The sequence below is a fragment of the Protopterus annectens genome, chromosome 1.part0 (genome assembly GCF_019279795.1).
Source record: "Protopterus annectens isolate FY-2018-M chromosome 1.part0, PAN1.0, whole genome shotgun sequence".
Classification (NCBI taxonomy): Eukaryota; Metazoa; Chordata; order Ceratodontiformes; family Protopteridae; genus Protopterus; species Protopterus annectens.
The window spans coordinates 1,483,859,597-1,483,876,947 of NC_056725.1; the positions used below are offsets into that span (position 1 = coordinate 1,483,859,597).

General features: G+C 38.5%; 1 protein-coding gene across 1 annotated transcript in view; it reads left to right on the top strand.

Moving 5' to 3' along the window:
• The first annotated feature begins 1,905 nt into the window (after nt 1–1,905).
• The window catches only part of RAB4B (RAB4B, member RAS oncogene family), a 523,428-nt gene continuing 507,982 nt past the window's right edge, over nt 1,906–17,351 (top strand). The window contains exon 1 of the mRNA XM_044072539.1: nt 1,906–2,111. Within this exon, the coding sequence (XP_043928474.1) occupies nt 2,096–2,111 (16 nt within the window). The 5' untranslated portion in view covers nt 1,906–2,095. The remainder of the gene's footprint in view (nt 2,112–17,351) is intronic.

A 17,351-nucleotide genomic window follows, 5' to 3' on the forward strand; every position in this document is an offset into this window, starting at 1 on the left:
GGCCTTGTTGGCCTTAGACTGCATGGTATCTTGTTTAGTTGTATGAGAAAGCACTTGGCTTTAAGGGAATTACTCTTCCTGATTTTGACCATGAGTCTTCTTCTTTTATTATATACCCTATTTAGGTGAGTATTCCACCAGTGGGGTTTGTTTTGGGTTTACTTCTGGTAGGCACGACAACCTCTATGCAGCCATTCATGTTTGTATAGGGACTCTGAATAATTCTGCATAGGTAGCTGTGGTCTTGGGGTTAGGGGGAGCTTGAATGTTGATACTGAAACTTAATAGCATGTTGTTTGCCTTAAAATAACTCCTATTACTTGTTTATATGGGTTTTCTGGGCTGATTTTTACTTCAAAGGAGACAGCTTTATCCAACCTCACTAGTTAGCACATGACATGGGGGGGGGGGGTTGCAACACTTTCCCATGTTGGTGTTATGTTTTATCCTTTGGTAGGAGCATGCTCGTTTGTGGTTAAAGTCCAGGAAGTGTTGTGCCTGCGAGTCTGAGGCAGTGTAAGTTTCCTAGTCTATACAGGGAAGTTAAAAATCACCCATGAACAGGCTTTTGGCTGGATTGTGAGCACCTCTGGTAGGTTTGGGTAACACTCATTAAGTCTCTAGGGACAGAGATAGCGACCTATTGCTAGCCATGATATGGTGAGGTACCTTATCTGTGGTGACTTGCAAGTGGATAACCTCCATGGTATTATCCTGTTATTAACCAACATGGGTGTGTATTTCTTGCTAAAGCAGATTGAAACACCGCCACCTATGACCTCCCCCCCTGTGGTGCTGTTAGTCTAAATGTGTGGAAGTCTATGTAGCCTTGCACTGCCAAAGTACTTTCTATGGCTTTAAACCAAGTCTTAGTCATGGCACACGTCTACATTCTCCAGACTGAGAAGGGCTTAAAGGGTGTGGAGTTTATTATTTAGGCACCTAGCATTGAGCAGTCACACCTTAAACATGCTTGGAGACATTTTCACTACGTTGGTAATTTTGTCTTTTGGCACAAGTCTGTAATAAAGACTATTAAACTTGTTCCAACATCTGAAATGTAGATTTTTTTATTCTAAAGTTGTATTTTTTTAACACAAACACAAAAAAAGTGGCTGGATCCAAAAATCATTAAATGTAGCAGGAACACACCACTTCCATTTTACTATAATATTATTTTGGAGTTTGCAATACACTGTCAAACAATACAGGATACTTCACTTTATTATTAGCATGCTGTATTAGCATTTAATTTGCTTCTGTTTTTCAACGGTAAAGTGTTCAATTACATTTACACTCTCATTTTTATACAACAAGCACTATGTTTCTTCTAAAACAAGAAATCTGCATCAGTCTTAACCCGGTCAGCCAGAAGACAGTCCTACTTTGGAACATAGCTCTTAAACTCTTCCATCTCCAAAATGTGCAATACTGACTCTTGCAATGAAAAATAAATGAACAGATTATGGAACACATACTAACACTGTATCAACCAGGAAGCTCACATTGTGGCTAAAAAGTTTGGTGCTTTATAAAAAGTTATTTTGATGCATTATAATGATTTAGTATTATTTACTAGGAATATCAGCTAAAACAAATTATAAAAATGATTTGCTAGACCTTTCGATTTGCAACTGAGATGAAATACAGTCTTAAGACTCAAAATATTTCCTCGAAATAATAAGGTATATTTGAGATGTATGTTTTGGAAGGCTGATTCCGAAAAATAACCAATACATTAAATATTATAATGCTATCACAGAACATGACTTTAATAAAAATAAATCAATAGAATAAGACTGCGGTTACAAATATAAGGTTACTTATTACCCCAACAAAGTAAAAAATTGCAGAACTAGCAATTTGACAGTCTACGGAAGACGTCACTGTACAGCCGCTTTGCATACTGGTTGGAGGAAGTGGAAAGGGAGCTGGGCGCCGCCATATTGAAATCTCAAATCAGTTATTAGTATGAAGGAGAGGTATTTGTAGAAAACGGGAAAGAGAGTATTTGCATCCTGCTCCGCCTCAGCAGCCAGTCTAAGTCCCATTCTTAGAAGACGATCTGGCCAGCCGGCGTTAAAGAAGTAGCAGCATGTCCGAAACATATGGTGGGCATAATATGCTGCAGTGTTCTTCCCTCTGGGATTTCACTTGCTGTCATTTTGTTTGGGTGTGTGAGAATGTCAACAGAAGCAGGGAATGACTGTGTGAGCATGGAATGAGGATCTCGCTGTTTTGACATGAGGAAGTGTTTGTTACAAGAGTGAAGCAGGATTATGTTTCCCAAACAACTTTTATGTTAGAACAATGACGTTTTATTTTGCTGAGGAACATGATTTTAATCTTTGGCTGTTGAAATTATTTAACAGTTGATTTTTTTTTTTTCTATATATATTTTTGTTTCTATTTCAGATGTTATATGTGATTGTAGATGGGATAAACTGCAGTAGCTATGTTTGGGAATGTAAAGAAGCTGCCGTTAGGTTATGACAAGTCTTTCTGTGTAGCCTCGGAGAATGTATTTTCTTTAATGATATTAGAACATACTGCCCATCCATAACTCATGGTGATACTGTAGTAATCCGTTTCTGGTTTTGTGCACTTGACTGTGCTTCATGCAGTAGTAGACACCTGGTTACCTGAGCCATTTAATTTAAAAACCTTGAGGAGGAAGAGTAGTGCACTCTATAGGGGGAAAAAAGTCAGCACTTTTTATTTAGGATCAAGTTGCCAGTTATTATGAACCACTGTCTGATGTTGGATACAGATAAGTTAAATTCATCCCAGTTGAATGGCATTGGGTCCATTGTGTGGTGTTTGGAGGAGTGGTACTTTAAATGTAGCTAAAATGGGTCATTTTGAGGAGGAATAAAATTGTAATGCATTTGCAAATATGTTGCACATTTCTGTCTTATACTTGAGGTAACATACTCGTGTGTTTGGGCACAGGCGCATGTTTTGTTGTCAGGCTGTTTGGTTGAGTTCAGCACATACTAGTTTAGCTGAGTGAACTTTTCACTTTCATGCTCATGCTTGGTAGCTGAGAAGCATTCAGAGGAAACTTTGTGTGCAACTTTTTGTATGAAGCTGCAGTCACAGATTGTCATCAAACCCTTACCTCCAAGTATAAATTGGAGAATGTGTGAGAAGGCAGTTAAATAACTGAAGAACTTTTGTTTTGTAGAAAAAAGGCTAATGGTGTGCTCTTGGACCAAAGAAAATGATGCATAGTGATAGTGTGGCAAGTTTTAAGGTAAAAGCAACAGGGCAGGTGCAGTCTGTTAGTTAAGTGGGCATATATTTCCAAGTGCTTGAATGTTGAGTTAATTAACCCACCTGTGTGCTGCATATTTCTTTCTGTGTTGGGGGAGTTTGTCAGCAAACTGGCCAGACTACAAAGTTCTTGACTTTTGTCAGAATCTGATACGCTAGCAAAAACAATTAAATTCTCTGGAAGTGTTCTTTTTTTTTTTTTTTTTTTTTTAGTTTTCAAAACTGAAAACTTGCCACCAGATACTTCCTGTTGATCACAAATTGTTTTCCTTATTCAAAGTGTGTTTATTGATGTTAAACTACAGATATGGGCTTGATTGCACAGTTTAATACTTTGAATCAAGAATATGAGCTTATTTAAGCATTCCAAAGTGTTTTTCTTATTCAACCCTTATTTTGTATGCACTATAGTAGTACTTTGTAGCTATGTAAATGCAATAGTTTTACAGAGTGTATACACTCTTCAGATATAAGCTGGGGAACAGAGAAAGGAGACTGTGTCTGCCTTGTCCACCTGAGCTTACTGTGTCTGCCTTGTCCACCTGAGCTTTGCAGTTACATGTTGTGCAGCTATTCTTTCCCTCCTTGTAGTTGTCTTCCTTTTCCACTTGTCCTATGATTGTTTTTATTCTGTCATTTGATTCAGTCTCCCAGGTATAGCATTCCACAGTTACAATGTGTTTCGCATATAAAAATAGCATGTCATATGAGAAATGTATATCCTACATCTATCAGAAGTTATCAAGGATGCTTATCTTTGATAATTTCTGATAGATGTAGGTTATACATTTTTGTATGTTATACATTTTTCAAATGACAGTGTTTTTTAGATAATAGTGTAAGAAACAATACTCGACATTGCTCTGAATGTCTTCATAATGACTGCTCCTGTTCTGAACCAGTAGACCTAGATGCTATCCTTGCAAACAAATGTAGTGACTTGTATTCATAGCCTTGAAATATATGAATCAGTAAGTTCTGCCCTTAATTATCTCAAAAGATCATTTACTGAAGGTGCAAACCAAAACTTCTTCCTTCACGAGACCTGACAATGTACCTGATTGCTTAATTAATAGTATTAAACATGCCTTTTGTAGACATATGCTTTCCAAAGTGTTTAACATAGGTTTACCTACAGGTTTTGTTTCTGAGTGGTGTATTGTAGTGGTTGTGCCCCTTCATAAGGGTGGCCTAACAACCAGCCCAGGTTCATTGCAGCTTTTCAGCAGAGCTGTGGTATATATTATTATAACTAACCTCATAAACTACGTTGTCAAAAATCCTTTTAGAGTTGGCCACCAACAGTTTGGCTTTTTGAAGTATAGATCCTGTCTATTGAATCTGGTGAACTTCTTTGAAATTGTTATGGAGGCTGTAGACTGTCATACAGGACACACTGTGGCTCTTGATCTGGCCAAGGCTGTTGATACCATTGCCTGTGCTGGCATCATACAGAAGCTGAATGCTTTAAAATTCATCTCATTTGGTTAGATGGAGAGCAGACTGGCTGACACACAGAATCCACACAGTGCAAGTTGCAGGTACCTGATCAGAAGGTATAAGGAATGGTACTAGTACCCCTCTTTTTCAGCATTTACATCTGAGATCTCCTAGTAGAGAGCCAGGAACTCTGACAAAAAAGCTGTATATGCCTGCAAATTGGGGGTTGTTAAGTTACTTCCTGTTACCCAAATGTCCAGAACTCTAACTCTGGTGTACTAAAATGGGTTCAGACTAACTACTAAGTGTAGTATCATCACTTTTGGTAGACAACTCCTTCCCTCATTATATTGTTATTGTTTAGACAACAAACCTGTACAAAACAAAATGTAGTTCAGGATGTAGTACTTGCGTTGATCTATTCTCTCTTTTGGCAATGGTTGTCAGGGAGTCTTTGGGAATTAGCTGTGCTAAATAAAAAGAAATAATCAAAGTCTGAAGAGGTAGTCAGTTCTTTGTACTCTACTTTGATCAGGCCAGCTGTAGAGTACACTGTTGCTTTTGGATTGCTTCTCAATAAACATAGCAAATACTTAGATGTATCTAACAGGAAACATCACAGACAAAGTAGTGGAACGTCCAGCTTGTCTTGGCTACTCAATCCCTTTAGTCAGTATTTTATAGACACTTGAGGAGACCTCTGCCTCACTTACTGTGCCATTGGAAACCTGGTTGTCCTGGACCTAATGTATGTCTGCCAGTCCAATATAGAACCAGGGACCTAAGCCTTCACCAAGGTACAAGTAAAACAGGGTTGATGGGCAGGTTTATAATCTGGCATTTCCTAGACCTCTGGAATAAACTTCCCTTGCATGTTAAACAGTACAACTCCCTAATGTCCTTTAAACATAACCATATGATTGATTGGGAAGTCACACATTTCCTCTGGGATTGACTAGTATGGCCCTCTTGGAGAAAAAAGTTGAGGTATTGGTGAGGGATCTGGCAATGCATGAATGGCTATAAGATTTATTATTATTATTTTTTTAACGGTGCATACATACTAGAGATCATTAAACTTTCCTGTTAATCAAGCTTGCATTCCCTTCAGTTAACGCCATCATTTTTTAGTACTTCTGTTTGTCTTAGAATTGCACATGGCACTGTATTTGTGGCTGCAGTATTTCTCTGTAAATAGTAGTCTACCTTAGCATTCTTATTTTTAGCTATCTAGCCATGTGTTCTCCTGTTCCATATCATTGACCTTTGGCGTTTTTACTGAATGAGGTGTTCTTAGTGTGTATCTTTTGCTGCCTTACATGGTCCTGTCCCACTGCACTGTATATCATCTGTTCTTTTTAATGAATGTTTATCTTCTAGTGTACATCATTTAGCCATCTGCTGTTTTTTTCCCCAAGCCTATTTGAAGTCTTCCTATTGATCCTTCCAACACTGTCAGTCCGTCACCACTGCTGTAATGGTTTAATCTGCAGAGTTAAATCTATTAATAAAATGTTGTAATATATCTGGTTCAGAAGTGCTAAATGGTATTTCCATGGTACCAAATTTTGATTTATTTCATTTATTTTTCTCTTTTTGCTAGCATAACTTCACACCATTACTGTCGTCATACTGTTGTAAACTTGTCTTCTTATCTACAGGGCTTTGATTCCCACCTATGTGTATCCATGTTTCTTTGATAGTTTGCCTTCATTTGTGGTATAGAGCTGAAAGCCTTAATGAGGTCTGCCAGGAAGTCGGGTTATCTTGATTTTTCTTGGTTTGCTTCAGCTGCTACACTTTTTCATATCGGGGACAGGCTTTTTCCTCCATAACATCTTTGCCTTAGTTAGCTTTATTAACTTTCTTAAGTTACATGTCAGTGTTTTAATGGTAGTGTAATTTTAACTAGCCTGTTGTTGCCTTGTTCAATGCATGTCCTAACCATGCATACTGTTGCCTTTTTTTCCAGTTACCATCAACTAATTCTGGGACTGAAAACCAATTGAACCATCTTTTTGGTTATTCTTACTCTTCTGCTGTAAAGTTTGTAGAACAGTTTGAGAGGTGGAAAGAGATCAGACTTCTGAGGCTTTTTCCTCTCAAAGTCACAGAACTTTCCTTTCAGCTTTCTTATTTAGTAATATACCAGTTTTCCTATTTCTCCCACTAAACCTGTTCAAGCTTTCTAGCATGATGGCTTTTCCTAGCCTTTGCATTCATGTGCCATTGGAAAGAACTGCAATGAGATAAGTAATGTGGGAGTGTCAGAGTTACTTTTCTTGCCTCCTTCATATACTGAAAACGGTCTCTTTATCAACCCACTTAGTTTCAGTTGATGGAATGTTTTCTGTCCTTTGCTTAGATTGTGTTCTTTGCACCATTTTACTATCTCTGTTCTTGCTCCTGTTTTAGCCCCTCTACAGCTTGTCTGCTGTTTATTTCACACTTCTCTCTCTTTGCCCAGCTTATGAAGGTCTAACCTTGTGTAGGCCTGCATCATTTCACCAAGTTCCTTCTCGTATCCCATGGGACACTGAACTAAGCCACTGTTCTAATTATTCCCCCACTTATTTCCTTATTCATATTTCCTTTGATTTTTCTCTACATTAATAACTTTACTGTCCTTTATGTTGTTCTTTTCCAGTCCTCTTTCTTCCAGGAGGTCCTTTCTACTTGTACCAGTAAAGATAGGTGGCTGGTTGAACCCCCCCCCCTATGTCATTTCTGACTTGGCATTATATACTTCTTCCTTGAGTTGCATTATCTTGTTTCTGCCATCTTTCTAGGCTGGCTTTTCATCATGTCCCCTGAATTTTTTCCCCATATTTTCTTTTCTCTTTTGATTGTTTTTTATTTGCAACTTGCTGTATATTTGGTCGTTTGAAACCTGGATATGGCAAATATAACTCTCTCTTAATTGGGGACCTGTATTTTTTTTGTATCCAGATACAGTACCAAGCCTTGGTTTTGATGCATGCACACACAAAAAACGCTGCACTAATTCAAGCAAGAATCTGTTATGAAGCTTTTCTGTGGAAATGTCAGTCAAATAATAAGTATGTTCTTTATCTGCCGTAGTTACTTGTGTTAATGGAAATCAAATATAAAATGTTCTTTACAAGTGTCCATCAAAATTAAAAATATCTTGCAAAGTGGCAAGCATCCAACAACACTTGCAGCTTCATGAGGCAGTAAGTAGAAGTATATTTTATTGTTAAAGGTTTTCTGTTAGCTGTACCTAGATCACTTCACACTTCCCCCTTGCTAATCCAGAATTATGTACTTAATCCATATTCCTTGGATTTCTTAATTTGCCTTAACAAATATGTATTCTTCTGCCAATGTATAAAGCTGTGATTTTTTTTTTTTTTCCATTCCTTCTTATATTTCCTAGTATTCTCTTAATGTCCTTGCCTCTAGTAGACGTGGTGAGAAGGATTATCTTTTTGAGTTGTGCCTCTAGGTATATGCACCCTCATTGCTTGTTCCATATTTATTAATGGTATTGCTGTGGAATCTTGAAATATTGCCTTTCTTACCGCATAAACTTTTCTGCCAACTCTAAGCTATGCAGTGCTCTACTCCACAGAATCAAAATATTTTAGATTGTGCTTTATAACTTTATATTTTCCTTATAGCCTGCCAAGTAACCATCAAAACCTATTTCCTTCTTTCTCTCTTGGATCTTCCGTAAGACATTGACTACCTGTTCACCAGTTGTTTCTTTCTTCTGCTTTTAGTTTTACTCACTTCTGCCCATATTTCCATTCCCTCTTTGCAATGGGGCTATATAGATCCTAGTCATGGCACGCAATGTCTTCTTTGATTTCTTCTCTCTCTTCCATTGTTCTTTCATTCTTTTTCTCTAGTTTCCTAATTATCCTGTACTCCTTTTTGTCTTAGTTTCCAGTTAGCACAAACCCTTCTGTTTTTTTCCCTACCTCCACTAGAATTTCTCATTTTTTGACATTTTTCTATATTTTTATTTCTCACATTTCTGTCTGTTCACCATCTTTCATTCTCTTCTTTTTACCTTGCAGTTTTTCCATCTACAACTATCCATTCTTTGTATCCTTCAGAAGTCTACTTCAAATTATTTTAGCCTATTTTCCTGATTTTTTTTTTGCCATGCTGCTTGCATGCCCATTTCCCTTATGGATTCCTGTTCTTTTCCTTACTTCTGTATTTGGGCTATTCCTTCCCCTAGTTTAATTTTCTGCACCTTTGTTCTGCACTTGGTCTGTTCCCATACTCTTGATGCCTTTCTTTGCGCACTGTCCTGTCATTGACATTTTGACAGATGCTTAGTTTGAGGTTTTTCTTGCACCACCTTCTACCTCCCCCACTAACTCCTTGTGTTGCTTTTTCCTTTGAATAAGAACAGTCAGATCTGCTGACTTTATGCATTCTTTCTTTGAGAATGGCTATTGGTATTTGTTGTATTAGTCCCTCTACCCTGCTGGCCATTAAATCTCTTTGCCAGACATCAGTTTTTCTGAGTGGCTATTGTCCAGGCAGCCATAATAGTTCTTTGTGCTGTTGCTAGTATCCTGGGAATGAGAGCATTTTCTTTTTATGGTCTTACAACCCTTGTTGGTGATGTGAGCAGTTGATTCACTGGAAGGTCTTCCTAGGCCCCCTGTGTCTGTGCATGTGTTTCCCCACATGTGCTACTGTCAACAGCTTTGGTTGCCACTTGCACTTCCCTGCAGCTGCTTCTCACATTATGGCAAGCTTCCTCTGTCCTTCTGAGGCTTTGCATTTGGGCCAGTGGCACAAGACAGGAGGGAACCACCACACCCCCTCCCTGCACCAAGGGTGGACACACCCATCCTTCCTGCCTGTGACATCAATCACTTGAATCGGTAGTCAGATGCTAGTTGCCTGGGCAGTAGTCGGGGCTTTGTCCCTTTGTGCCACTGACACAGACATTAGCCATGTTTTCTCTCCACATGCCCTATCCTTCTGTTTTGGTTGTCTTCTTTTAGTTGTTCTTCAATTAATCTGTTCCACACACACTGTACATTTCCTGCATACTTTTTCATTTAGTGTTACAGATAATGTGCCCTGTTGTGACATCTATCTTCCTTCCTTTAGTATTAAAGAATCCTGTAAAAATTCTGTTTTGGTCATTTGCATATCAATTTATCCATTAATTTTGATTTTTCCTGACTCTTACTCCTCAGTCTTCACTTTTTTATCAATTTCTTTGCAGTTCTAGTACTTTTCTAAATGTTTGACTATGCGTCCTTCCCTTACTTCATCTGTCTCTACCGTGTCAAATCCTATGGTGTTTAGTCCAGTTGCATCCTTTGACATCAGCTGTCCAGTAATGTGCTTCCATTCTATCTTTTCCCTTTCTGTTGTGTTAGAATTGTTTTTATATGCTAATATCATGCATGTAATCCTTTGTCTGCTTCCCCCTTTCTTCTGTGTCCTTTTGCCGTTGGGTTAGATGGGTCCTCCTCCATGCTCACTCATCATCCAGTACCTTTTGTGCTTAATCTTAATCCTCTTCTGCTATTACTACTCCTTACCTGTCTGCTGTTATCTCAAACTGTCCACTATCTGTCTGTTTTTCTTGATTTATTTCTGCTTATACCCTTCCACCTTCTCTATGTTCTGTTCTTGCTCTAGTGACATCCAGCCTCACTTATTTCAATATACATACTGAATTTATGTGCATTGTCATTCTTCTTATCTCCAGATGTCGTGCGTTTAACATCTTTGACTTGTGTACGATAATATTTTTAAAGATGTGATAAATGCATTTATGATTTGTCTCAATATCACCTGCAAAGCCGTGCTTTAAATTATGTATGTATTTTTCGTAAAGATAAACCAAAACACTCCGACTGTCACACACTTGGTTTATTACATACACTGCAGAGCTTTCGAGAGTTCAAGACTTTCAATGCATAAAGTACCAATAATTAACACTGTTATTTTATATAGTATTTAAAAATCCTAAACCAGCCAATCAGATAAGAACAATTATGCCTAAAAGATTAACCCTTTAATTGTCAAAAGTAAACCAAGAATGACTTAAATGTAATCAAAGTGTCGAAATAGTCAAAAATCTTAATTCCACACACACAATTATAATTAAATAACACATTATTTTAACTTCAGTATCATCTTAATATTAATTTTATTCAAACCAGGGGGCATCTGCCCTAAAATAGCTTATCCATTTATATTCCACTGCTTCAGTGATAGTAACAGTATCAGGTCTATATTAAAACAATGAAAATCCATTACATTGAATACCAAAACAGTGACGCGTATTACTCGAACTGCGAAAATACCGAATGCACTAAACCGCAAAGTTTAAAATATTGAACGTTCATAGTCTGCCAACCCTACCACCCGCTACGTACTTCCTACCCAAACAAAATGAATAAACCACATACATACACTAACCGAAGCCTACTCCTAACCCTAAAGTAAAGCACCAAAACTCAACTTCTAACCCTACACTAAACCTCACATACACAACTATCTATGCACTACCTTTAACCCCTTCCTAACGCTAAGGTCCGTAACTACCGCACACTTCCCCTAGGGAGATATACCCAAACAAAATAAATACATTTAACAAAACCCTACTTCTAACACTACACTAAATCTTACACATTACCTATCTATACACTTACCTTAACCTGCACCCTAACCCTAAGGTCTGTAACTGTCGCACACTTATCTTACGGAGCTATACTGCAGACGGGTCAACCAAAACACTTTGACGTTTAGAATTTTGCGGTTTTGCACAGTCTATTAAATATTTCGCACAATACGTGTCAATTTCGTAAACAGAGTTTCAACAATCTAATAGGAACCCACAATATCACCCCCTCTATGATTCAGGCTTACTTTTTGTAACGCTCTAAAGAATGACCATCACCATGACATAAATATGTTTAAATAAAGCAATAGTATCCAAGTTCCTGTTGGTACTTTTTGCATTGAAAAAGAGTCTTGAACTAGAAAGTTCTGCAGTGCATGTAATAAACCAATTGTGTGACGGTCGGACTGTGTTGGTTTATTTTTACAGTTATTCTTTTTACTGTGTAGTCTATTTAGCTGGATGTCCTGTTTTATTTTGATTTTATATTACATTTTTTTCACTTTTTTTCATTGTGAAAATTTATTTTGGATAGAACTTTTCTTCCTTGTCCTCAGCTGAAAATGGGACTTGTGCCCAGTTGTCCTTTCTGGTAAACAAAGGACGATAGATAAATATATTTTTCCAAACTCTTCCCCATTTATGCTGTCAAATTTCATGTTCTGTCCTCTCTGTTCTGTTGACATTGTCTTGCATGAACTGTGCTTTATTGTTAAATTGTGTCTCTTTTTTTTTCGTAATGTGTTCCCCTTGCCTTGAATTACCTTTTTTTTTATCTTTTATATTCTCCATTCCTACTTTTCTCAGCCCTTGTCACTTGGGTTAATTTATAATGCTTAGATTTGTTTTTATTAATAAGTTGTCACTTGTCTCCTTATTTTTGTCATGTTCCTTACTTTTCTATCTGCTTGTTTCCAGCTTGATCACACTGCTTTTTAGTTGAACCCTCCTCCTTGATGTCCATGTGGTATTAATGGACTACTTGACTCAAAACTTCTTCCATTTGTTGCTTTTTCTCTCTACGTCTTCACCATATCATCCTATGTCCTTTTTTGTCTAATTCCCATTTCCACCTTTTTCTGAGAGTATTGGTCTCCTGTAGTTATTTGAGACATTCCAGTGTTCTCTTTTGCAGCTGTTGTTGCTTTAGTCTGTCCAGATTCCTTCCTTCTGTTAAGTTAATTTAACTTTTTTTTTTTTTTTTTACAGTCTTTGCATTCTCAGTCTCTTCTTGTTTGGCTTCTAGCACTATGTATCTTCATCTCCTGTAATTCCTTTGGGCTGTCTTCTTTGTAAGTCCACCTCCCCCATTCTCTCCGGTCCCTGTTAATCTTCTCTTACTTTGGAGATTTCTCCTTTTTGTTTTCAATAGAAGAAAAAAGATTTTCTAGAATTTCCTCTAAATAGTTTCCAAAGTTTTGTTACATTTCATTGCTGTCCATTTATATCTGTTTCGAAATATTGCCATTTTTGTTCAACCCCCTCCTTTATCTTTTGTGGTTGTTTACCACCTTCTCATAGCGCTGTGTCCTGTTTTCTTTCATTACTGCATGATATCAGTAATGTAATTTTTATGTATTTTCTTTTTCTTGCTCTTTCCCAGTGCATTGAGTTTGTGTTTAGAAATGTTAATACAATTTCTACTGAGCTTGCCTTCATTACAGTGTTTTATTTGTGATGCTGGTTGTGCAATTGTTAAATTCAAGGGTAGGCCTCACAAGTAGTTACAGGTCATCCTATTTCCCTTCTGATTAGTGAACTTTAGTGAGAGTAATTGCACCTTTATTGATCTAAAACTCTGTGTTTAAAAGCCCAATTCTTGTTGCTAAATTAATCTCTTGTCATTTAGTGTGTTTGATCATGGTAAAAGGGCTTTCCTGCCCTGTTTTCTAGTGTAGCTTTTCTTAGTTTGGTGTGTTTCACCCTGTGGATAGTCCATTCAACTGTTTCCATTTGTGCTGCAGTTTTTCCACATCCTGCTTTATTTTTTTATGAATTATAATGCTTCTTAGTATTCCTGCAGTTATGTTCTGTGGTTTGGCTCTTAAAACTCTTAATCTTCTTCTTTCGGCTGCTGCCGTCAGGGGTTGCCACAGCAGATCAACTGTTTCCATTTCTTCCTCTCCTCTGCATCTTGCTGTGTCACACTAACCACCTGCATGTCGTCTCTCGCCACATCCATGAACCTTATCTTAGGTCTTCCTCCTTTCCTGTTACCTGGCAACTTCATCCTTAGCATCTTTTCCCCAATACACTCTGCATTCCTTCTCAGCACATGTCCAAACCAACGTAATCTTGCCTCTCTGGCTTTGTCTCCAAACCTTCCAACCTGGGCTGACCCTCTAATATACTTATTTCTAATCCTGTCCATCCTGGTCACACCCAGTGCAAATCTTAACATCTTTAACTCTGCCATGTCAAGCTCTGACTCCTGCCTTTTTGTCACTGCCACTGTCTCCAGCCCATATAACATAGCTGGTCTCACTACCCTCTTGTAGACCTTCCCTTTCACTCTTACTGGTACTCTGTCACAAATCACTCCTGACACTCTTCTCCACCCACTCCATCCTGCCTGTACTCGCTTCTTCACCTCTCTTCCACACTCACCATTACTCTGAACTGTTGATCCTAAGTATTTAAACTCATCCACCTTCTTCTCCCTGCATCCTCACCATTCCTCTATCCTCCCTCTCATTCACACACACATATTCTGTCTTAGTCCTGCTGACCTTCATTCCTCTTCTCTCTAGAGCATATCTCCACTTTTCCAGGGTCTCCTCCACCTGTTCCCTACTCTCACTACAGATCACAATGTCATCTGCAAACATCATAGTCCACGGGGACTCCTGTCTGATCTTGTCTGTCAACCTGTCCATTACAAATAAGAAAGGGATCAGCGATGAACCTTGATGTAACCCCACCAACACTTCAAACGTATCCGTCACTCCCACCGCAGACCTCACCGCTGTCACACTACCCTCGTACATATCCTGTGCCACTCTTGCATACTTCTCTGGCACTCCTGACTTCCTCATACAATACCACAACTCCTCTCTAGGCACCCTGTCATATGCTTTCTCTAAATCCACAAAGACACAATGCAACTCCTTCTGACATTCTCTGTACTTCTCCATCAACACTCTCAAAGCAAACATCACATCTGTAGTGCTCTTTCCCGACATGAAACCATACTGCTGATCACTAATCATCACCTCCCTTCTTAACCTAGCTTCCACTACTCTTTCCCATAACTTCATGCTGTGACTGATCAATTTAATCCCTCTGTAGTTACTACAGCTCTGCACACCTCAGGCATCCTCTCACTTTCCAAGATTTCATTAAACAATCTAGTTAAAAAAACTCCACTGCCATTTCACCTAAACATCTCCATGCTTCCACAGGTATGTCATCCAGACCAACAGCCATTCCATTCTTCATCCTCTTCTTAGCTATCCTTACTTCCTCCTTGCTAATCCATTGTACTTCATGATTTACTATCCCTACATCATCCAACCTTCTCTCCGTCTAATTATCTTCATTCATCAGTCCCTCAAAGTACTCTCTCCATCTGCTCAACACACTCTCCTCGCTTGTGAGTACGTTTCCCTCATTATCCTTTATCACCCTTACCTGCTGCACATCATTACTAACTTTGTCCCTCTATCTAGCCAATCGGTACAGGTCCTTTTCTCCCTCCTTAATGTCCAACCTTTTATACAACTCGTCATACACCTTAGCCACCTCTCTCTTTGCCTTGCACCTCATCTCCTTATACTCTTGTCTACTTTCTTCATCTCTCTGACAATCCCACTTCTTCTTCGCCAAACTCTTTCTCTGTATACTTTCCTGTACTACTTCAATCCACCACCAGGTCTCCTTGTCCTCCTTCCTCTTTCCAGATGTCACACCAAGCCCCTTTCTAGCCATCTCTCTTACTAGCTCTGCTGTAGTTACCTAGCTATTCGGTAACTCTTCACTGCCACCCAGTACCTGTCTTAACTCTTCCCTGAACATCACCTCACAATTACCATTTTTCAATTTCCACCATTTGATCCTTGGTGCTGCCCTCACACTCATCCCCCTCTTCTTGATCACCAATGTCATCCTACAAACCACCATCCTATGCTGCCTAACTACACTTTCCCCTGCCACCACTTTACAGTCTCCAATCTCCTTCAGACTGGCCCTTCTACATAAGATATAATCCACCTGTGAGCATCTTCCTCCACTCTTGTATGTCACCCTGTGCTCCTCCCTCTTGTTAAAATGCATATTCAACACAGCCATGTCCATCTAAAAACTCTTAATGTGTCTGGATTTTTTTGCAGGGATGTCTAGAACATCCTCTTTAGTGTCTTTGCCATCTATGTAGTCTGTCATAATTTTTGTTTTGCATCTAGTCTTGTGCCACTGGGGATTCTTAAGACCAATTATTTAAAACTGTGTAGTTTCCACAATTTGTGTCTAGGGGGCTTCTAGGTTGCAGTCTTCTGCCATCCAGTGCATTCTATTCATGTTAAAATTTTGGAAAATGTACATAAATTAGCAAGTGTGTTCAGTTGTAATCTTTGAGGCTGTTTTTTGGAATTGTTTTATTACTTGAAAGATGTTGATTCCCTGTTACAGTCCCATTTTCTTGGTCATCCAGCTTGCTTTTCAGGAATTGGACTTTTCTCCACATGTATGATCTTTTCAAAATAGTCAGTGAGTTTGTTGACTGCATTTAATTCTTACTGCACTTTCTGCTTAGTCTTTCTAGCTTGCTTTGCTGCCCAGCAGCTGTTTGATTTAAAGAATAGATTATAGAAATTGCAAGGTAATTAAGTTATGATACCATTTGTGCCTTGCCAATGTCCACTGTTAACCATCCTCCAAAAAGACTATCACTAGCAGAATGCCTCAAGGTTCAGTCTTTGGACAACTACTCTGGCATTTCCTTGGAAGTTGAAGCTAATATTAACAGTTTGTGATTGACCAAGGTGGTAGATGACTGCAAACTTGGTGTAAACTCCACAGAGGACATCCGGGTCCTGCAAGGCAGCCTATCCCAAACAAGTAGTTGGTGCCAAAACCATAGACTAAAACTTGATGTCAAGAAATGTATAATTGTATCCTTGGGCAAGCACGATTTCACTTGTAACTGTCACATTGTCAATACTGTCCTTTCACCTTATGTACAATAGGAAATCTTTTTTTCATCACACAGTTTGTATCTAAAGGCATGGCGTTTAGATACAGGGACATAATTGTTCACTGTATTTGACACTCATTAAGCCAGTCATTGAATGTAATGGCCTTTGGGTATGTACGTGTCTAAACATTTGTCACAAATGAAATGACCACGACACTTTCTCGCTTAAAAAAAAAAAAAAAAAAATTAAAAGCCTAAATCATAAATCCTATGCTGACTGTCTCAGTCTTGGCTCTCTTATCATTATTGTACATATTGAGATGTGACATCTGTGTTGCATATTGAGCCACGGCAGAACCTACTCTTATCAGACATATTGCACATTCACTTCACAAGCCCAGTGCTGTTATAATTGCCTGCTCGTGGGAACCTTTTTTTTGCAAAATTAATAGAACGTGCTGTATTCTACTCAAATGCAATATGGAGCAATGGATGGTTAACCTCAATTTCATCAACCCTCCACAGTTTTATCTCTACTGGTTCTTATGGATAGGAGAAATGTGTTATCCCAACAGATACCTACTTGACCTATGATTGGGTATCCTTATTGCAAAATATAAGGAATAGTAATTATCATGGGAAAGGAAGGCTAGGCTTCTTAAGACCTTCACAGATTAATAGACTAGTTAGGTTTATAAATATGTGTCCCTTCCAGTTCTAGATGGATGAAGCAGATCAGATTAGAGACAAATTTGTGGCTGTGCATTCAGTTGTCCGTGTTAATCTTGATGGTTGTGAGAATGGCACTCTGACCCATAAGAGCAATTTATTCCAGAGATGGAATACATTTTAGGGAATAAGTCAGTCCCTCCAGCA